This window comes from Castor canadensis, chromosome 15 (genome assembly GCF_047511655.1).
Source record: "Castor canadensis chromosome 15, mCasCan1.hap1v2, whole genome shotgun sequence".
Classification (NCBI taxonomy): Eukaryota; Metazoa; Chordata; class Mammalia; order Rodentia; family Castoridae; genus Castor; species Castor canadensis.
In genome coordinates, this window is record NC_133400.1 from 1,650,458 (window position 1) to 1,673,099 (window position 22,642).

At 53.1% G+C, this 22,642-nt stretch overlaps 1 protein-coding gene across 5 annotated transcripts in view; it reads left to right on the top strand.

Annotated features, from left to right (window-relative positions):
- The first annotated feature begins 11,155 nt into the window (after nucleotides 1-11,155).
- Nucleotides 11,156-22,642, top strand: part of Ca5a (carbonic anhydrase 5A) — a 38,403-nt gene continuing 26,916 nt past the window's right edge. For all 5 annotated transcript variants that reach the window (XM_074055501.1, XM_074055497.1, XM_074055499.1 and 2 more), the window contains exon 1: nucleotides 11,156-11,453. In XM_074055501.1, coding sequence (XP_073911602.1) covers nucleotides 11,306-11,453 — 148 coding nt within the window. In that variant the 5' untranslated portion in view covers nucleotides 11,156-11,305. The remainder of the gene's footprint in view (nucleotides 11,454-22,642) is intronic.

The following is a 22,642-nucleotide window of genomic DNA, read 5'->3' on the forward strand; positions in this document are numbered from 1 at the left end:
ACCGCTCTGCGCAGGCGTCGCGAGCACCTCCCCGCGGCCTGCGCCCCGCCCTCTGCGCAGGCTCCCTGGGCGCGAGGCGCGGAGGCGGGCCGGGGCGGGGCCTGCGCTCGGCACCTCCTGCGCGCGCTTTCACCGGCGGACTCCGACGAGCATGCGCAGGCATCCTCCTTCTGAGCCGAGGGTTGGCTCCCGGGGCCCCTTCTTCCCAGTCATGCGTCCCCAGTGCTTCCTAGCACGGAAAAAGTCGTTCCCGTGGGCCGTCTGAGGAATGTGAGTCTTTTTTGAGGCATTGGCGCGCCACCCCACTCCACGACTACACTTCCCTGGGTGCCCTGCGCGGGATGCGCGGCGCATCCCGGGACTCGTAGTCCCCGCATCCATGACAGGCCTGCCGGAATTTGTAGTCCATTCGGACTCCGCGTCTAGGGCTGCTGGGACTTGTAGTGACGCTGGCTCGGGTGGGCTGTGCTCCCTTAGAGGGTCCTACCTGCTCCTGCTGCGGCTCGGGCTCGAACGTTCCGGAGTCGCGCGGTGGCGTTTTCGCCAAAGAACCCAGTTGGTGGGTCTGGGTCCCACCAGACGTGTCACTGTGACATGGATTAAAGGTGACGTCCTTATGCACCCTGGAGTATGAACTCCTGATGTTCTGAAGGCTCACGTATTACACTTCATGTGGCATCAAAGTGCGTGTTTTTTCCAAACCACAGACCGTTTCCAGCGTTGCCGGGCGTCGGCGGCTCACGCCTGTAATCCCAGCTACTCGGGAGGCAGAGATCGGGAGGACCGCGGTTTAAAACCAGCCCGGGCAAATAGATCGCAAGACCCATCTCAAAAAAGGTGAAGTGGCTGAAGGTGAAGGCCCTGGGTTCAAACCCCAGCACCGCCAAACACAAAGAAACCAGGATGGGGAGCGACCTGGGAAAGACGGTGCTCCGCCGTGACTTTCCTGCGACTTTGAGGAGGCGGCCTCCATGGTGACCTCCATGGGGTCCCGGCAGGGAGAGAAACCACTCAGCTCGGCCGCGTGCCGGACGCCCCACGCCACAGCCTCGCGCGGCCGTCCCCACATGGCGGTCCCGGCGGCCACCTGCCTTCGGCTCCTCGCTGAAAACCTCAGGAAGCCCAGTACGGTGCGCCCGCCCCGCGGGACCTGTGGCTCCCCCTGATCCTCTCCAACTTGAAGAGCCTGAATTACAGCAAAACCCAAATCACCTTGGGCTAAATCCACGGGAGGCAGGACAGAGAGGCACAGGGGACAGAGAGGCCCTGCATGGTGGCTGGAGGTCCATGCAGGTGCACACGAGCTGTATCACATCAGGAGGTCACACAGAAAACGAGACCACCAGGTTAGCCTGTAATCCTAGCTACTCTTGACAGATGGAAATGGGAGGATCAAAATTTGAGGCCAGCCCCTGCAAAAAGTTTGGCAGACACCATCTCAACCGATGACTGAGCACAGAGGTGCACGCCTGTCATCTCAGCTATGTGGGAAGCACAAACAGGAGGATCGAAGTGGAGGCCAGTCCAGGCATAAAGTGAGACCCGATCTCAAAAATAACCACTGTAGCCAGGTGCCAGTGGTTTGCATCTGTAATCCTAGCTACTCAGGAGGCAGCCATCAGGAGGATCGTGGTTCAAAACTAGCCAGGACAAATAGATCACAAGACCCTATCTCGAAAAAACCCTTCACAAAAAAGGGCTGCCGGAGTGGCTCAAGGTGTAGGCCCTGAGTTCAAGCCCCAGCACTGCAAAATGAATGAATTAATTAATTTAATTAAATAACCCACGCAAAAAGGGCTGGGGAGTGGCTTAAGTGGTAGAGGGCCTGCTTAGCAAGTGCAAGGTCTTGAGTTCAAACTCTAGTACCAAAATAGAAAAAAAAAAAAAAATAGCACAGCATGGCCAACCATTTGCTTCATTATAACGACTCCTCTGTATCGTCAGCCTTGCAAAATTGCCTGCTCCCATCATGCATCTGACACCAGAACATGTCCAAAGATCCCACAGAGAGATAAAAATGCAGAATGAACTCTGGTCTGGGAAAGTCTCAGCCCATTCTGGAATTCCCCACCTCTCACCCTCACCTCAACTCAGGAATAATCTTCCTCCCCTCCAAGTTTGCCCATAAGAGACTATCCAAAGTCCAGGGGTTTGGACTCTGGGCTTTTTGCTTGCAAGGCAGGCGCCCTACCACTTGAGCCACACCACCAGCTCTGTGACTCTTGAGAAACCAGTGCTCACCCGAGTATGCGCTTGTACCCTGGAGTAAAACCTCCCATTCCTGACTTTCTCTTTGAGTTCTTTCTCTGATGGTGACAAGAATGTGGAAACTCTGGGCAGTGGTCACAGTCTGGTCTGTCCATCTCTGGACCTCCCAGGCTCTACCGCCAGCCACACGGGCACATCAGGAGGGTTCTAAACGTGGGTGCCTGGAGGAAGAACATGTACTTAGGGTGAGACCTTTTCATATTATTTCAGAACACCCCAACGTCCTTGTGTGCAGCTCCCTCCCGAATGTGACTTTGCCTCCTCCCCTCCCCACCCAGACCTCACCCTGCCCGGTTCTGTGGTAAGGCCGCCATGGTGAAGAGTGAGGGCACACGTGAGCGAGTGTGCAAGGAGCCATCCAGCTAGCCAAGAGTTTACCCAGGACCCCGCGCCACGGCTGACTCCATCACCATCAGAAGCCAGGCCGATCAAAAGCAGAATTTGGATGACCTGGAGCTGTGGGCTCTTCTTTCTGGTTTTTGATATCTTAGACATTTCTGTCCCGTTTGCTGCTCGGGAGGCTAAGATGGTGGGGATGCTCAATGTTGTCATTGACGTGGTTCATCGCGGGGCTGGGATGTAGCTCGGTGGTACAGCGCTTGCCTAGCATGCTCGAGGCCCTGGGTTCGATCCCAGCACCAAAAAAGAAAAGACAAAAAAAAAAAATTTGACATGGTTCATTGCGGTTAAAAGAGCTAACAGTCTGGACATCAGCACAGACACCAGTTGACTGATGAAGATCCACCCACTTAACGCAGGGGGCCTCACGATGGCCAGCAAGTCACTGCAGGAACCCAACCCGGTCTTCAGAAATTAGGCTAAAGTCCCCATTGCAAGGGGAGAGAGAGGTGCTCCCTGGCCTGGGTGGCACCAGAAATGGAGGACAATTTATAAAGATCTCAAAGGCCCTTCTGTCAATATCTCGAGATGAGACGCTGGTTTAGGGACAAGCTCCTCTGGCTGAAGTGTCTCCAGGTGGAGTCACGGATTCTTCCAGGAGCTCTCAGCTGCCCAGGAAAAGGCTGGAACCTTGTCCTAAATGGCAGAGATTCAGTTTTCCCAGCCCACCTCAGCCACCCAGCCCTGCTTTGCAAGTTTTGAGGGCTTTCAAGTCTCAGGCTCCTTCTTTGGGAACTGGTGTTTGGAACTCACAGCTCATGAGGACATTGAGCGGAGTCAACAAACTAGAGTTTATCTGACTCAGGAAATGGTCCCCCTACCTCCCATTCAGCCAGCCCCATTTAACTATGATTCTGTTCTTCACAAAGAGAAGATCAGAGAGGGTAAGCAATGCACCCAGGGTCACACAGTCATTGCAGGGGTGGAAACTTGAAGAAGAGCATTGATGTGTTCTGATCCTGAGGCAATGGGAAGCCTCAAGGTTTGGGGCTGGGTGGAAGTGATCTGGTTTGTGCTATGAAAAGCCTTTCTGCCTAGACTGTTGGGAAATAAATGGGTAGGCCCTGCGTGTTCTTGGGGAGAGCAGCTGCAGAGACCACAGCAGGGGCCGCAGAGGACGGCAGAGGCCAGGAGCAGGGAACTGGCAGTGGAGACAGGAAATCCCAAGGGGTGGGCAAGAGCCTGTCACCACAGGCAAGGGAGGGAGAAGGACATTCAATGTCATCTTTGCCTGGATTTGCACACCTGCTCCCTGGATGGGGCACTCTGAGCACAAAGGCCTCTGACCACCCTCAGAGCTGTGTCTGTCCCTCTGCAGCACCTCTGCAGCTGGTCCCCCAGGGCCTTCTGTAATTCATCCGTAATCCTCCTTCTCGTCCTTTTCTACTTCCCACCAGGATGCTTGGTCCCTGGAGACAGATCTCCTGGGAAATAAGATGACAATTCAGGGTGATGGGGGGGGGGGAGTGGACAGCAGCTCCGCTGCTACCTCCCTGCATTCCACCCAGGCCCCCAGCAGCCCACAGCTTCCCGTTCAGCACTGTCAGGAGAGACAAGGGCCCACTCAGTCACTGCCAGGTGGAAATGGCGCCTCGGAAAGTGGGCCCGACACCTACACTTCCTGCTCCTTGGTCTCCTAACTGCACAGTGCACAGCTCCCTCCCACCTCGGGAAGGTGGGAGGTTGCCTGTGGGCTCTACTCACATCCTGGGCCTCGGTGTTGGCACCTGGAAAATGGGAGGTTGAGGCTTCAGAAGTTGACCACGAAACTGCCAAGGGCACCCTTGGCATAAAGGAGGTGTTTGCCCTTTGACAGCTTTGGCTGCAAATTTGTATCTGCACAAAAGACTCCAACAACAATGGCCCTACCAGCGCTCTGGTAGCAGCCACCACTGTGGAGGCAACCATGTCCCCAGGGCTTTGCCTTTGCCTAAATCATTACAGGTTGCCTAACTGGTTTGACAGCTTCTCTCTCTCTCTCTCTCTCTCTCTCTCTCTCTCTCTCTCTCTCTTTCTCTCTCTCTCTGTCTCTCTCTCCCTCCCTGTCTCCCCCTCTGTCTCTCTCTCTCTCCGTTATGAGTATCATATTTATATTAGTCACTTAGCATATTTACCCTGTATGAGCACTGATAACAAAATGTTACACGTACATACTGCGAACATGTGATATGCAAATCAGCAACCCCAAGGTGGCCTACATATGTAAACTAGTGAACCCCAAAGTGGCCGAGATATGCAAACTAGCTAACCCTAAGATGTACGAGAAGATAAAGATAAGAACCTGCATATCACTGCAAGCCACGAACTGCCGAGGGAGAGAGGACCCAGAACCAGTTGTGCGAGAGCCCACGCCGCACACTTCCCGACGAGACACGGGTCCTCCTCCACCTCTGCCCTCGGAGTGTCCCAGTGGAGCAGAGGCGAACCTGAGAGAGAACGGCCATCGGATTCCCTTGGTGTCCCGGAGGGCTGTGGACTCTGAGAACCAGCCGAGACTGGTTTGGAGCCAGCCACCAACAGACTAAGAAGACGTCCTATGTGAGTACAGCTTGGGGAATAGCTGAGGGCACAGGCCACTAGGTTAGGACCGACCTTTAATAAATGTATGTCGTACGCAAATTGATTTGATCATTCTTGCCTATTGCGCTCCGAGTGTTACTCGTGCTCAGGACACCCCCTGTGTCTCTCCCTCTCCCTCTGCCTCTCCCTCTCTCTCCCTCTCTCTCCCTCTCTCTCCCTCTCCTCTCCCTGTCCCTTTCCCTCTCCCTCTCCCTCTGTCTCCCCCTCTCCTCTCCCTGTCCCTTTCCCTCTCCCTCTCCCTCTCTCTCCCTCTGTCTCTCCCTCTCCCTCTCCCTCTCTCTCCCTCTCTCTCCCTCTCTCTCCCTCCGTCCCTCTCCCTCTCACTCTCCCTTTCTCTCCCTCTGTCTCTCCCTCTCTCTCCCTCTCTCCCTCTCTCTCCCTCTCTCTCCCTCTCCCTGTCTTTCCCTCTCTCTCCCTCTCCCTCTCCTCTTCCTCTCCCTCTCTCTCTCTGTCTCTCCCTCTCCCTCTCCCTCTCCCTCTGTCTGTCTCTGTCTCTGTCTCTCCCTCTCCCTCTGTCTCTGTCTCTCTCTGTCTCTCTCTTTCTCTCTGTGTGTCTCTGTCTCTCCCTCTCCCTCTCCCTCCCCACTTGCTTATTTTATTGTGTTGAAATAAACAATACGATGAATTTTACCACTTTAGCCTCGGTAAAGCCTGGTTCACAGCACTAAATACATCCAGTGTTATCCAGCCCAAACCTCTCTCTTGCTGCAGGGCTTTTCCAACACTTTCCCTAAAGGGGAGACCCTGGCCCCTCCCCTGACCACAGATCATGGATTTGCCTATTCTGGATATTTTGTAAAAGTCCTATAGTATTTGTCCTTTGGGCCTGGCTTCCTGGCACAGTGTTGTGTTCTCTGTCAGAAACAGCAGCGTCTGTGGCCGTCTCACACCCTGTCATGCCCTGTCTGTTGGTGGATGTTCAGGTCGTTTGCACATTTTTGCTACTGCGGGCCGTGCTGGACCCAAGTCTTCACTTGCTAGGGTAAATTCCTGAGTGGAGGGCAGCTCCACCTTTTACTGGTTGAGGAAAGAGCTTGATTTCTTCAATGGCACTTCATTGTTCAGGGTACACAAATGCAACCCCTCTGCCACCAGGATGTGCCACCTGCCCTGGATTTGGGAAGCCAAGGGTAGATAAAAGAATTTACCGAGACAGAGAACAGGAAAAAAGCAAAGATTTATTAGGACACCGTTGGAACAGGGTAGAATCGAGACAGTGTTGAGACAGGATTTAGAGTAAGTTTTATACCTCAGGTTAGGCCGCTTTTGATTGGTTGTCTCCATTCTTGTGGCCCTTACTGATCGGTTATCTCTTCCTGGGACGTGGCTTGAATTTCCCTGCACTCCCGCTGTTCCTGATGTTCCTTTGTTGGCCTCTCCAACACATCCCTCTGCCCCTGTATCACCTGCAGTGCTGTCAGTGGAGACTGTGGGTCCACTCTGGAGGGACTGGCGTTGGCATCCTGGGGGCTCTTATTTCAGCCTGGATTCAGAACCGACCAACAAGTCTCCCCATTTACCTCATTTTTCTTTCGAGTTCAAGTTCAACCTGCCAGAAGTTGTTGACCATTGAGATGATAGATGGCACAGATGCCCACAAACCCTGGGGTCAGGATCAAGAATCCCAAGTTTGCCTTAATGTACACAGGGTCATTTAAAAATATGACCTCAAGTAAACCAATGTTCCCAGTGGCTCTGCCCTTTCCCCTCAAACCTGACCTCTGAGCTGCTTGACCAGAAGAGCTCAGTGCAAGTGACCTTGTGCTGATCTCCAGATCTGGCCTTTAGGAGTTGGCAGTCTCCACTCCTGGCTCTGGGGTCCCCTGCTCTTGAAACCCAACACCATGCTGCATGGACACCCAGGCTGTCCTGGGGAGGATCATCAGCCAGCACCACCTGCTCAGCCACAGTGTGCACCATCTTGGAAGTGGATCCTCCACCCGGATGGGCCACTCAGCTGACGCTGTGAGGACCAAAAACCATCGGGTCCCACTGTGCCTGCAACAAAGTGCAGGTGTGCAAGCTGAGAGGATGATTGTTCTCAGCCACTGTTTTGGGGGAGTTTATTGGGTGGCAATAGGTAACTGAACAAGGTGAGAAATTGGAGCTGGTGATGGGCCCTTAACCTGTTTCAACGTGCATTCATTGTGCCCCTTATGTGCACATCTGAGGACTTGAAGAACAGCAGTGCAGTGGAGCTCAGCAAGGTGATGAGTCCAAGGATGATGTGTTTGAGTTCCAGCTGAGGAGCACTCAGACTGCACACTGGGGCTTTGAGCTTCCATCCTTCATCTGCAAAACAAGATGGAGAGTCAAATGTCTGCTCCATTAGGCCCTTAGGAATAAGAGAACAAATTTAAAAATAAAAGGAATTTATTGATTCACGCAAGTGGAAAGTTTGGAATCAATTGCTGGGATGAAGCTTCTCTTTCTCTCTCTCTCTCTCTCTCTCTCTCTCTCTCTCTCTCTCTCTCTCTCTCCACCCCCCACCCCTTATCCACCCCTCCATTCCCATCTTCGGGCTCAGGTTCTGTCTCCTTTCTTGGGCAGGGTCTCAGGAAGGGTCCTGCAACTACAAACCTGTTTTGCCAGTTTAATTCCTCCTTGTATTTCAGCAAAACTCCCAGGGTGACACTCAGTGGCCAGCTTGGGCTACCTGGCAATGACTCTCTTCTGAAATGTGTCAGGAAGCAGGGTCAGTCCTACCCAGCCATGCTGATGTGGGGTGGGGGGGGAGGTGAGTAGTCCTCCAGAGGAAACTGGTGAAGTTACTAGGGGACAGGGCTGGGTGTCTAGCACCCGTTGAAACGTCCCCAGCACACCTCCCGGGCTCCCGTACTGGAGCACACGTGAACCCTGTGTCCACATTTGTGATCTGTACAGTCCATGGTCCTTTTCTTCCCAGCAGGTGTGACTCCCACTTCAGACAGGCTGCTCTGCACAGGGTGGAGGATGGGTGATGCCCGACCTAGGCTGCCTGAATTGCTGAGTTCCACTCAGGCAGGGCTGAGCTGGATCAGGCGCCTGGCGGGTGGCAAGTGTCACAGCAGGGCTGCCGGCTTTCCCACCCTGCACGTGCACAGTTTCCGGGTACAAGGCATGCCAGTGGGCACAGCCGGTGGAGGAAACAGGTGCCTGAGCCACAAAATCAACAAAAGCACACGCTGAGGCCCGTGCCCCAAGGAGTCCAGTGGAGGGTTGGGCCTGGTGTACCCACCTGTCGTCCCAGCTTCTCTGGAGGTAGAGGTAGGACTCTACTTACTGCAGTTCTAGTCCAGCACAGGCAAAACCCGCACTGAAAAACAAACTAAATCATAAATGGCTGGGGGTGTGGCTCAAGTTGTAGACAATTGGCCTGAGGCCCTGAGTTCAAATGCCACACAGCCAAAGAAAAACAGAGTCCAGCGGAGAAACAAGAGGAATGACTGAATGACTGTGAGCAAACCCTCGCAGGAACACCTGTGTTTGCAGATTTCTGCCCAATGCACGTCTTTCCTTTCCTCAACTACATTGGGCAGTGTGCATGTCATTTTGGGATTTTTCCGCAGAGCATCGGGTTGTGTTTAGAAACGAATTTCCATTTGTGTCACAGGAGGAGAAAAGCCCTGATGGCAAGAGTGGTGCAGAGGGGATGGGGGTGGGGCGCTTGCAGAACATGGCTCCTGCCTCTCTGACCAGCAAGCCATGTCAGAAGGAAGTCCTTGGGCTGCAAGTGACCTCTGCACACGAGGTGCCGATGTGCTGTGACACATGACAGAGGGCATGTGAACGTGCGAGCGAGGAAGTGAGGACAGAAGCCCGGCCTTCCCTTCCTGCCTTGTGAAGCACAGTCTGGTGCACACAGACCGAATTTTAGAAAACACAGCTCTGAGGCCTGCGGGACGGAGCCATGTCCTGCCCTCACACCTTCTCGTGAAAGGAATGAACTGCCCCTCTGCCCGTATTCTCCGTTTCCTGCGTGAATCTGGGTTCTGCGGAGCAACGGGGTGTGTGTGCACACACGTGAGCTTGTGTGTGACCATGTGCATGCGTGTGCAAGCTGCATGTGTGTGTGAAGAGAGATTAATTTATTGCATGCAATTGTGGAGACTTGCAGTCCAAAATCAGATGGGGCTGCAGGGAGGTTGAGACCCGGAACTCAGAGAAGAGTGCAAGTTGAAAGGTTTCTGCTGCAGGGAGCTCAGTCTTTGTTCTAGTCACACCTTGCACTGATTGGATGAGGCCCACCCACATTATGGACAGTAACCTGCTTCACTCAAAGTTCACTTAGATCTAAATGTTATTGCACTCAAAAACAACAATAACAACAACTTCACAGAAACATCCAGAATGAAAAACCAAGTTGACAGATAAAATTAACCATCCCAGCAGGGCACAGTGGCTTACATCTGTAATCCTAGCTACTTGGGAGGCTGAGATTGGGAGGATCACAGTTCAAGGCCAGCCCAGGCAAATGGTTCTCGCGACCACCTCCCCCCATCTCCAAAATAACCAAAACAAAATGGACTGGAGCTGTGGCTCAAGTGGTAGAGCTCCTGCTTTGCACAGTCACAGCACCTGAAGTGATCTACAAGAGGAAACTGGGAGGAGTGCTGGAGGAGCTGGCCAGGAATATGTTCTCATCAAGCAGAACCCTGCCAGGGTGACCGAGGCAGACAGAGAGACCCCAGACCCACAGGGACAGCATCAACGAAGTCAGTCTCAAAGAGGAGGCTGCAGATGGTAGGAAGCCAAGGTCACCTGTGGAGGGCCAGTTGACCTTTGGGCACAGTGGAGATCACTGCTCACTAGGGCTCAGCCAGGCCTGGATGTGGCACTTGGCCTGCAGCCACAAAAGTGCCATATTGAGGATGCTCCCTGGAGCAGCACAGGGGACCCTCTCAGCAGTGTGATGGTGTAATCCCCAGTTTGCCGACCGGGATACCAAGGCCAAAGTGAATACAAAAATGAATGAAGGAACTAGCAAATGAATAAAGCACTCTGAAAGGACTCTGGAGAATGTGCACTTGTAACCTAGAGCTGGCTTTGAGCATGGCTTTTTCTCTCCAACTGAAGCCTTAGAGAAATGGGTGAGTCCATGACCGTGGTAAGATGCCATCAGAGGGGTTGGTGGGTTCCCAAGGCCCCTGATCCTTCTGCCAGGAATTGCAGAACTAGGAGTCTAGAATGTGGGATAAATCAGCAGCCCTGCCCTCTCAAAGACTGAAAGCTTAAACCAGAACCAAGGGTAGCAATAATACTGTGTGTGTTCCCTTCCCTGTGGCTCCCTCTCCCAGGAAAAGTGCAGAGGACTGAGCTGCTGCACAGGCCACAGCAGGGCTTTCTGGGTCCTGACCTTCACAAAGATCACAGGTGGGACAGCCAGAGTGAGCAAATAACGCATTGTGCAGAGGCAGACCCTTCCTGTGTGAAAGGGGCACTGTTAATATTTATGGCAACCCCTATGAGCATACCTGGAAGTGTCCCCGGCCACAGGGCATCTCATCTCAGGAGAAAGGTCTGGGAGCAAGTGCTGTGCTGTGCAGTGTGGTGCGGAGAGAGAGCAGCCCAGGTGTCTCCAGCAGCTCCAGGCAGTCAGGACTGCTACTCACCTGTCCCGGCCACCAGTGCATTCCTTGTGCCTTTGTACTTGTCATTCCCCATATACACACATGACTGAGCTCTGTGCCTACCCTGAACTGTCCCTCAGCTCTTCTGTCCTTAACCACAGGGGACAGAGGCTTCACTCACATCTGTTTACCCATCAAGACCACCAGGTCCTTGCAGTCAGTCGACTTTCCTAACTCCCCGGCAAACCTCACCTGACTGTTTACCAGACCGAAGCCCAATGACCTGAGTGGCCTGTCCCTAGAGAAGGCCACTGACCCCATGAAATACTGCCAAACCCAACCAAATGCCATCTAACAAGCTGGGAGACACAAGGGTTGAAATTTAACTGCTGGACTCCAGGGTTTCAGTGAGGGCCTCAGAAAGACAGGGCTAAACCCCACTCCACAGTTAGCCTGACCACCAAAGGCAGTGGGAAAATCACCGTCTTTGGTTGGGGAGCAAACCCAGTATGCTCAGGGCAGCAAGCCTGGGCAGTGCCTCCTGCAGGCCTTCCAGGCTGGTAAAGCAGATGTGGGGGCCTATCCAAGGTCATGCTGCAAGGTCGGAGAGATGGTGTGGCCAGTATTGCTGTGCACGGAAAAACAGGAATGTCATTCGTAAGTACATGCTTGGACTCAATCTATGACTGGATGTTGGTGCAGTTATAGGTGCTCTCCAACAACAGCTTGGGTTCCAACGTATGTTCTATCTCTTTGACATTTGGTGACCTGAACAAGTCATTTATGTCTCCCAGTGAGTTGCTGGGAAGCAATAGGTACTCTGTGAGCTTGACTGGACCTTCCTCTTTCTGGCTCAAATGCTTCCCTTGTGAAATAAGGGCATGTGGTGATGGTGGCTAAGTTCTGTCCTAAGTCAGCACCCACCCTTTCTGTGCTCCAGCAGCTGGGAGGGCCAGGGCACCACTGGGTATGGGCACTAGACAGGTGAGCGCTTGGCTGAGTTGCCCCGTCTCCCTGAGCCTGAGCTTCCTCATCTGAAGACCACGGTGACTAGATGCTGTGTCCTGGCAGGGGGAAGGAAGGCCATGGAGCAAGCTCAGCTCACACTGGCTCTCAGTGAACATCACCGGCCTCTCCAGGTCCTCCCTGGGCCCTCACCCAGCATGACACCCACTTCTGTCTGGAGACCACAGGAGTGGGCTCTGATCTGGCTCCTCTGAGGGAGTGATCTCAGGCCTGTGAAAGGGGTACATTGCCTAAGTGTGCAAACCAACACCCTTTCCCTGTTATTCTGGTCCAGATTCAAGGGGACTCAAAGAATTAGCATGAAGAGAAAAATTGAAAGTTATTGGGACCCACTATTTTTTCCTTCCTTTCTTCCTCCCTCTCTTCCTTCCTTTCCTTCTTTCTTTTGCAATACTGAGCTTGAACTCAGAGCCTCGATCACACTAGGCAGGTGCTCTACCACTTGACACACTCCTACCCCTTTTCTACCTTGAGTACTTTTCAGATAAGGTCTTGAATTTTTGTCTAAGCCAATCTGGACCATGATCCTCAGCCTACTTGTGGCTCCCACATAACTATAATCATAGGTGTGCGTCACCTGCTTATGTTTTGAGATAGGGTCTTGTGTCTTTGCCTGGGCTGGTCTTGAACCATAATCCCATCTCTGCCTGTTGAATAGTTGAGATTACAGGCATGAGCCACTTCACCTATTTAGGACCCACATTTTAAACCTCCACTCAGTAAGATCCTAGGTGGAACCCTTGTAACCTCCCCACGGTACCATCCCTAAGCCCTGTCCTTTCAGGGACACAGACACTCCTTATGGGTTCCTGGACCAGCAGCCTCACCTGGAAGCCTGCTGGAAATGCCAAGCGCAGGGCCTGACCCAGACATGCCAGTAAGTCCAAACCATACAGAAGGAGAAAGTGTCTTAGAATCTCTGAGCCTCAGTTTTGTCATCTGTAAATGGAGGTTGGTGACAGTAGTTACCTTGCTGCATGCTGGAAGAACGAAATGAGGGGACTTCAGTCAGCTGGCTGGGGACCTTTTGCTCTCTGTGGAGAGGAATCGTGGGTAGGTGAGGAGACAGTCCGCCAGTGTGCCTGGGCACTCAGGCTGGAGGCGGTTGCTCTGGACTTTAGCACTTGACAGCTGTTGGGTCCTGGGCTTCAGCAGCAGCAGGCCATGCCTGACCGCGCCTCAGGCTGGGACCCTCGGCTCCTCCTCCTGTGGCAAGTGTCACAGCTCTCAGGCCTCAGGTGTCAGGACCCTTGACCCTAAGGGTTGGCAGGTCTCTGGAACCTTCCAGTGACCTTGTCGCCATGGCTTCTGCTCCCTGCCCCAGTGGCTGTCAGAACTCTCAGCCATCCTCTCACTGCCACTGCTCTGCCACCTTCATGACTGCTGTCACTCCACTGCCACTTCCACCATCTCCTCTTAAAGTTACCAGCTCAGCGCTCTCCACCTATGGCAAAGATCAACAGTAGGCAAGAAAAGCTCCTGAATGACTGAGAAGATGAAGGGAAGAGCCTGCTTATATAGCCAGGAAAGGGGGGTGTGGCATGTGCTAAGGTGTTTGCACCAATCAGAACACAGTCCTCATGCACCTGAAGGATTTGAGCACCAATCAGAACGTGGGTCCTCATGCAAATAACGGACTGTGTTTGCACCAATCACAGGCTTTCTGCTGGGCCTCCCAAGGGAAGGGCTCCCCTTCTGGTCAGGAGAAAAACGCCTGCAGGCTCAGGGGCGGGATCGTGGTCTGACCCTGGGTCCAGCAGCGACCCACACATTGGATGGGCTACGGCGACACGGAAGCTGGTGAGGAGGTCACGGTGTCTACCAGCGCAGTGGGGCCTGGGCTTCCACAGCTCAGCAAGATGCTGATCCCGGTTAGCTTCAGCCTGACGCTCCACGTGCTCTTAGGGGGCGGAGCCCTGTGAGGGGCCGAGCCTAAATGGGGCGGGGCCTGTCGGCGCGGACCAACTGCAGCGTCGGACGAGGCCTTGCGTAGCGGGTGCAGGGCGGTGACCGGCAGAGCCTTTGCGGTATGGGCGGGACCTGTCTGGGGGCGGTGCCTGTCAGGACTGACCAATGGCGGCGGTAGTGGGCGGGGCCTGGCGGCGGGTAACTGCCACTGTGGGCGGGGCCGGCGAGCACCGGGATAAAGGCAGCGCCGGGCCGCGCGGACCCAGGCGCAGCAGGTCGGGGCGCGCAGTGTCCTCCTCGGCCGCGCGCGTGCCTCGTGTTCAGGCCCGGCGAACCGGCACGGGGAGCATGGCGCGGGCGAGCATCACGCTGCTCAACGGCGTGGCCATCATCGTGGGCACCATCATCGGCTCGGGCATCTTCGTGACGCCCACCGGCGTGCTCAAGGAGGCCGGCTCGCCGGGGCTGGCGCTGGTGGTGTGGGCCGTGTGCGGCGTCTTCTCCATCGTGGGCGCGCTCTGCTACGCCGAGCTGGGCACCACCATCTCCAAGTCCGGCGGCGACTACGCCTACATGCTGGAGGTGTACGGCTCGCTGCCCGCCTTCCTCAAGCTCTGGACCGAGCTGCTTATCACCTACCTGCTCAAGCCGCTCTTCCCCAGCTGCCCCGTGCCCGAGGACGCCGCCAAGCCGTTCCCTGTCCCTGCACGTAGCTGACCTCTCTTCCTACCTCGGATTGTCCCTCGGCTCCCAGGCACAGGGTCAGCCCCAGAGAGGACAGACTTCGCTCACATCCGTTTACCCATCAAGGCCCCAGGGGCTCGCAGCCACTCCCCGTCAAGCTTCATAACTCACCTGCAGAACCCGCTGCTTCCAGACGGAAGCACAACGACCTGAGTGGCTTGTCTCCAGCGAAAGCCACTGATCCCAAGACCCACCCCTAAACCCCAACGAACTCCACCCAACAAGCTGAGACAGATAAGGGTTGAAATTTAACTGGTAGACTCTAGGGTTTCGGAGAGGGCATCAGAAAGAAGGGTCCACTCTTTGGTGGCCTGACCACCAAAGGCAGGCAGTGGGGAAATCACGCCTTTGGTGGGGGAGCAAACCCAGGATGCTCAGGGTGGCAAGTCTGGGCAGTGCTTCCCGCAGGCCTTCCTGTCTAGCCTTTCTTGTCAAGCAGATGTGGGGGCCTATCCAAGGTCATGCTGCAAGGTCAGAGCATTCCTGGGCACAGAGAAACAGGAATGGCACTTGTAAGTATGTCCTCAAACTCCCCCATCTGTGATTGGATGTTGGTATACTTACAGGGTGGCTTTTAGATGAGTCCCCAGCCAGCAGCTTGTGTTCCAGTATCTGCTCTGTCTCTTTGGTACTTGGTGACTCTGAGCAAGTCATTTGATGTCCCCCAGTGAGTTTCTGAAAGCAGTAAGTACTTCGTGAGCTTGACTGGACCTTCCTCTTTCTGGCTCAAATGCTTCCCTTGTGAAATAAGGGCATGTGTTGATGGTGGCTAAGTTCTGTCCTAAGTCAGCACCCACCCTTTCTGTGCTCCAGCAGCTGGGAGGGCCAGGGCACCACTGGGTATGGGCACTAGACAGGTGAGCGCTTGGCTGAGTTGCCCCGTCTCCCTGAGCCTGAGCTTCCTCATCTGAAGACCACGGTGACTAGATGCTGTGTCCTGGCAGGGGGAAGGAAGGCCATGGAGCAAGCTCAGCTCACACTGGCTCTCAGTGAACATCACCAGCCTCTCCAGGTCCTCCCTGGGCCCTCACCCAGCATGACACCCACTTCTGTCTGGAGACCACAGGAGTGGGCTCTGATCTGGCTCCTCTGAGGGAGTGATCTCAGGCCTGTGAAAGGGGTACATTGCCTAAGTGTGCAAACCAACACCCTTTCCCTGTTATTCTGGTCCAGATTGAAGGGGACTCTACGCAGGAATCCAAGGGGCCTTCAAGAAGTAGCATGGAGGGAAAACTGAAAGTCACTGGGACCCACTTTGTGTGTGTGTGTGTGTGTGTGTGTGTGTGTGGCTTGAACTCAGGGCCTCACACTTTCTAGGCAGGTGATCTACCACTCAGCTACACCCCAGCCTTTTTTTTGCTTTGATTCCTTTTCAGATAGGGTCTTGAGTTTTTGTCCAAGCCAACCTGAACCATGCTCCTCCTACTTATGGCTCCCACATAGCTGCACCCATAGGCACGCACCACCATACCCAGCTTGCTTTTTTGAGATTGGTTCTTGTGTTCTTGTCTGGGCTAACCTTGGGCCATAATCCTATCTCTGCCTGTTGAGTAGCTGGGATTATAGGCATGAGCCACCACACCTGATTTAGGACCCACATTTTAAACCTCCACCCAGTAGGATCCTCCTTGTTATCTCCCCCTATTGTACCACCACTAAGCCCTGTCATTTCAAGGACATACAACCTCGTGGGTCTCTGGACCAGCAGCCTCACCTGGGAACCTGCTGGAAATGCAAAGGCCAGGGCCTCATCCAGTCCTGCTAGTAAGTCCAAACCATACAGACGGGGACACTAACACAGACAGTCCCTCCTGCCAAGCTGCAATCCAGCTCCCAGAGGCTTAGGGCACATTCTTCTTACACTCCTGTCCGTGCACTCAGACTCGTGTGTCTGCATACATGAAGTCTTTCACAGTATAAGATGCACTGTCTCTACTTACTGCTCTGCATCTTCTGCTCTTTCCTGAAGTGTAGACACATTCCCACCCATACATTTTTCTCTTAGGACAACCCTCAGAGACATCCAGACCACAAGAACACTTTGACTGCAATCCTGACCCTCTCACATGGTAGTTGTGCCCTTTGGAAAGTGTCTTAGCCTGAGCCTCAGTTTGTCATCTGTAAATGGAGGTTGGTGACAGTAGTTACCATGCTGCATGCTGGAAGAATGAAATGAGGGGACTTCAGTCAGCTGGCTGGGGACCTTTTGCTCTCTGTGGAGAGGAATCGTGGGTAGGTGGGGAGACAGTCTGCCAGTGTTAACAATCCTGGGCCCTTGAGTGCCAATGCCAAGGGGATGGACTGGCAGACCAGAGACTCACGGAGGGCCAGGGGCCCACTGCTGCAGGCTTTAGAAGTCAGAGACTAGGGCTCTGGCCACTCAGACTGGAGGCGGTTGCTCTGGACTTTAGCCACCAGCAGCCTGGCACTTGACAGCTGTTGGGTCCTGGGCTTCAGCAGCAGCAGGCCATGCCTGACCGCGCCTCAGGCTGGGACCCTCGGCTCCTCCTCCTGTGGCAAGTGTCACAGCTCTCAGGCCTCAGGTGTCAGGACCCTTGACCCTAAGGGTTGGCAGGTCTCTGGAACCTTCCAGTGACCTTGTCTCCATGGCTTCTGCTCCCTGCCCCAGTGGCTCTCAGAACTCTCAGCCATCCTCTCACTGCCACTGCTCTGCCACCTTCATGACTGCTGTCACTCCACTGCCACTTCCACCATCTCCTCTTAAAGTTACCAGCTCAGCGCTCTCCACCTATGGCAAAGATCAACAGTAGGCAAGAAAAGACCATGGGAGAGAAGCTTTTTATTTGGCCTAAGGCTGCAATACCAGGGGGCAGCACTGGAAGATGCCTCCTGGGTGACTCAGAAAGTGATCCAAACAGCCTGGTTTTATAGCCAGATTGTCTAGGGTGTTTGCACCAATCACACACAGTCCTCATGCACATGGAGGACTGCTTGAGCACCAATCAGACCATAACTCATCATGCAAATGACAGACTGTCTTTGCACCAGTCACAGGCCTTCTGCTGGGCCACCAAGGGGAGGTGTGGCTGCAGGGTCCTTCAGAGTTCACTGAGCCTTGTCTTGCTTCCAGCCCTGCTTTCCAAGGCCAGTACAGGCTGTCTGGAGTGGTCATGACAGGAGCAAGTGCTCCTCTGCAGCTGCTGGCGTGTCCTCAGAGAGATTGTGAAGTCTCCAAAACAGCTGGGCTGCCACGAGGACAGTCCAGTGGATTATCAGTAAAGGGGCTGCTTGGCTCTCCCTGCTCGAGGCTGCCAAGCTTAGGAAAAGGGCCTGTCAGCTGGCCATGCTTGACAGTTTTAATCATTCCCAGAAAGCACTAAAGGGTGTTTACAATAAAGACCCAATGCAGCACTAATGATTCTAGTGTCACTTAGCGGTACTTAATAGTGTTTAAAATGCTCAGCAGTGCCTGACGCCTGTCCCAGCGCCGGGGGAGAGGTGGGTCCCTCTGCTCTGTCTCAATTGCTAGTAAGGCTTAAACCAGCCACGGTCCCTTGCAGCTGCTGTTTTTTCACTCTGGGCCATTGTATGGATACCCTGTGTTTTATTTAGGCATACCCTGGTGGTGACATCAAGTGGGCATCCAATTTTTAGTTGATTTACAGCATACTGCACACTGGATGCACACTGCACACTGTGTTGGGATGGTGACATTAATGTCAAGTGCCTAGATAAATTACACCATGGTTCAAAACTGTTTTGGGTGGACCTGGGGCTCTGCCACGTGTTTCAGAGCCCCACGATGGGCAGAACGTGTTCCGCCAAGCAGGAGAGATTTGAACTTGAGAGCAATTCATTCCTCTGTTTGGGTGTTGTATTTATTGGTAGTCTGCAGAATGTTTCATTTGCTGCTAGAATGACTGAAAACTCCTGGTGGGTCAGAGTTCGGTGCGCAGGGAGCCCACCTCTTCCTGTGCACACTGCTCCTGTCTGTGGTCAGTGACTTCACGTTGGTCAGTTGTGGGAGTGTGTCCACCACAGTAACTGGCCTACATGACAGGTTTTATTCCCTGAGAGGGCCAGCAAATTAAACACTTGCCAGCACTCAGCTAGACTCAGGTAGGGAATCCTACCATTGCAGTAGGGTTTTGTGCTCACGTGTCCGTGGGTCTTACTAGTTTGACTCACCCAGGCAGGGCTAGATTGGGCCATGCTCCCAGACTGGGTCCAGGTCTATTAAATGGGCTCCTCACCCTCCCTTGGCCAGCAGCCACTTGAGGTCTTCTCCTGGCCAGTCCAACCATGCAAACATACTTGAAACCCTGCTGGGATCACGTGTGCTAACATCCCAATGACAGTGACAGTGGGATGGGGAATTGCTCCCCTGGAGAGGTGAAGGGAAGGTAGATAGAGTCAGCTGAATGACAATGGACCTTGGAGAATGACATTGTGTGAGGAGGCGGAGGGGGGGTGGTGTCCTGTCTAGTCTTCACCCACAAGAATAGGAACAGGTGCTCCCTGGACAGGGACCTTGGCTTACTGTTCAGCTCCTGTCCCCAGCACTTGGGCTATGGTTGCTTGTAGAAGGAGCTCTGTACAAATCTGTTAAATGATTGAAAAAGAGGATTCTATTTATTTTTATGACTTACCAGCTGAGGCCTCGTTTAATTAGCATGAGTCTTGCTGCACAAGGTGGAGATACAGGACAACATGAGGAAGTAATTGAAGCACATTCAGTATTCAGGCGGCATCAACTCTTTGCATGCACCGATGAGCAACATGTCTTATTTGGTGGCAGACACAGTGTTCAGAACAGATGTTTCCTTGTTGGTGGATCCATTTACATAGCTCAGCAAACGAATCCTAAAATATCCACTCTCCCCACACTTTGTGTTTCTGAGTCATGAGGCCTCTTCTGGTCTAACACTCTTCAGTTACCTCCTGGGTTTGGTCTAAGCTAAGACTTGTGGGTCAGGCACAGTGACTCCAGCTGGTCATCCTAGCTAGTTGGGAGGTGGAGATAGGGAGGATTGCAGTCTGAGGACTCATTACCCCATCTCAACCAATGACTGGGCGTGTTAGCGTACGCCTGTCAGCACAAATAGGAGGATCGAGGTCTGTGCCAGGCTTGGCATAAAGTGAGGCCCTATCTCAAAAATTATCCAAAGCAGGGCTGGAGGTGATAGAGCATCTGCCAAGTGCAAGGCCCTGAGTTCAGCCCCCAGTATCACCAAAAAAAGAAAGAAAAGAAATTAAGGCTTGTGTAGCCATATTAATACCTATTGCCTGCCAGGGAGAATCAAATATAGCATGGTTTGTGGGGACAGCCCGCTGAATCTCACCTCCCCCTGGACGCAGTCAGGATCCCTGCTCCCTCTAAGGATCTCATTGGAACACACAGACCAGGGAAGACCAGGACTGCAGGTGTCTGTCACTCTGCATTAAAGAGGAGGGGCCCTGTGTGGCTGCAGCACTCCCTGGCAGGGCCGGCCAGCCGTACATGCCGAACCCTTCAGGGCTCTTCTTCCCCAAGGAAATCTAGCCCTGTCTGTCTGTCTGTCCTGGAAGCATCTTCGCTGGGCTGGGAGGCAGGAGGTCAATGTGTGTTCCATGTGCAGTATGCATGGGCAAATTATGAATCGGCTGTCTGGATCCTTCTCTACCTAGGCAGAAATCCCGAGTGTAGGAGGAGGCTTCTCTACAGTCCAGGCCTAGAGTCTGGACTGGCAGACCCAGAGGCTCGCAGCTCCAAGCCCTGAAGGCCAGAGGTTCCAAGTTTTAGATGCCAGAGGTTTTTGGCTGTAGACACTCAGTCAGAAGCTGACTGCTCTGGGCTTTCAGCACCAAGGCCCCAGCACTTGGCAGTACTGCAGTCCTTGGCTTCCAGCAGCAGTGGGTGACATCAGCAGGCAGCACCTGCTGGAGTTACAGCTCCTCAGTGGGCATCAGGTGTGGGGACCCTGAGCCCTTGACAACAGCTATTGTGACAGCTCTTAGGCCTAGGGCATCTGGGACCCTTGGACCTTTAGACTTGGTAGACTCCTGGGACTCTTCCTGCCACCGTGGCCTGCAGTTTCTCATCTCTGGTTCGTCGTAGTCTTCTCTTTCTTCAACCTCAGCTCTCCAGCCTCTCTCACCTTCTTGTCATCCTTGGTTGTCTCTGCCACTCTGTTCATTTCTGCCCTGCCGCCCTCTGGATGCTCCCGCTGTCACTGCCTCTCTGCTTTCTCAGCTGCTATCATCCATTGCTGCTTCAGCTGTCTCTGCTTCGTGTTACCAGCTGATCCCACTGTACTAATGGCGCAGAGCAAGAAGAGGGAAGAAAAGACCACTCAAGATGTTGGAATTAAAGACCCTCTGGTGCCGAAAACTAGACACACGAGAGACAGAAAATCTTCACAAGGCAATTTCTTGTGATCAAAAGGGTGCAAGCATGTACTCACTCCAGCTGAGTGGACATGTGAGCACAAGATGGCTGACAGTGGCTCCTCCTTCTATCCCTGATGCAGCTGTATCTGCCCCTCACCTGGGATTTGTCCAGGTCAAAGGTTCACAGTCTTTCTCGATTGGCTAAAAGGCTTAGGGGATGGGTTAGGGCACGGGATTTGGCAGGCAATTTTTGCAGGCAATGGGGTGTACAAGAATCCAGAAGAAGAAACAGAACGCTTTAAACAATGCAAGTCACCTGAGATGGTGACCTGAAGAATTTTAAGTAATCTAAGAGGGTGACATATTCTTGGATAGAAAAGATTGTTCTACTTACAATTTCTCCCCTCTTTTAATTATTTTCTTCAAACTCATTTAGGAGCCATTGGCTTTTATGTTCCTGTGTTTCTAATAGAAACAAGTTGTTTTGGTAGGGAGGGGGTGATGGGTGAGGGCTGTCTCAATTAACCACTGTATTAGTCCTCGGACACAAGGAATTATGCAGCATCCTGCTAAAATTAAAACTCCAACCCTTCTATCTCCCAAACCATTTCTCCATCAAGTTAGTGAAGGGATCATTTATATCTGAGTTTTCAGCTAGCTCATTGGATAGGGTAGTTAATCACTGAAGGGCCTTAGTAATAGTTCCATTGGTGGCTGTGTTATTTGGTAAAGATGTGCAACACGAAACTCCATTCATTATGTAAACCCCTCCCTTTTCAACCAACACCATGTCTAATGCTAGCCTGTTCTCGCAAGCCATCTGGCTAGTTGGTCCCAATTGCTCTGCTATTCCTTTGATAGTGTCCCTGGTATAGTTAACAAACCTTCGCTGGTTATAGTAAATATAATTAATCCAATCAACATTTTTATTTGTTGTGAACCACCAAAAGAGTAGTGATTCAAATCCTGCTGTAATTTGATTTCTGGCTTTAAAGTCACTTGGCACCCTCTAGGAGCCCCAATGGCATCAATGTAAACATTGGGCTCCAAGGTGCCTCTGCGGCTGGCTGCAACATCTCTGCTTATATCCCTCCTTTTCCTAGGTGGTGTGGCATGGGCTGGGGATCTAAATGCTATGATGAAAGGGATTTCCAACTGCACCAAAGCACAGGTGCCTGCCCGGTTACCTGGGAGAGTCTCAAGTAAAGGTCCTCCGCAGTACCACCAGACATGGGCTCTGCCAGCCGAGAGCGTGGACTGGTTTGTGAGACTGTTGAAGGACTGGCTTTCACTATATCCTGTCAGGTTTTCCACATTTGTAAATTGTCCCCCCTGCCTGGTGAGACATGAGGTATAATTGACACCTGGGGCAGGTGGCTTAACAGTCCTCAGGGGCTGACCCACAGGACCTCTGGGAACAACAGTGATAATGCCAGCAGGATTTGTTACCCCAAGTCGTGGCACCCTGAAACAGCCAACAGGCAATACATTCCATCTGGATCTGAGGACCATCCTAATGGAAATGGGACCACCTGAGACTCTGGCCTCCCAGTCGTACAAACATAGCAATCTCTCTTATTTAATGTGCGGACAGCATATTTTATCCATTCCATCCAAGCATTTGTATCCTGTACTGGATTCCAATAGCCACAGTTTTCTTAGGTCTTTGACTTCTACTACAGTTACCCGAGTTCGATTGTTGTATACACGTGGAGGTAACATTGGAACAGAGGTAGAACTGGGTGTCACCTGGGAGGGGTTGGGAGCTAGATGGAGCTCAAAGGCACCTGAAGGGTCTGTCCCTGAGACATCTGCCCCCAACCCATATCTACAAAATA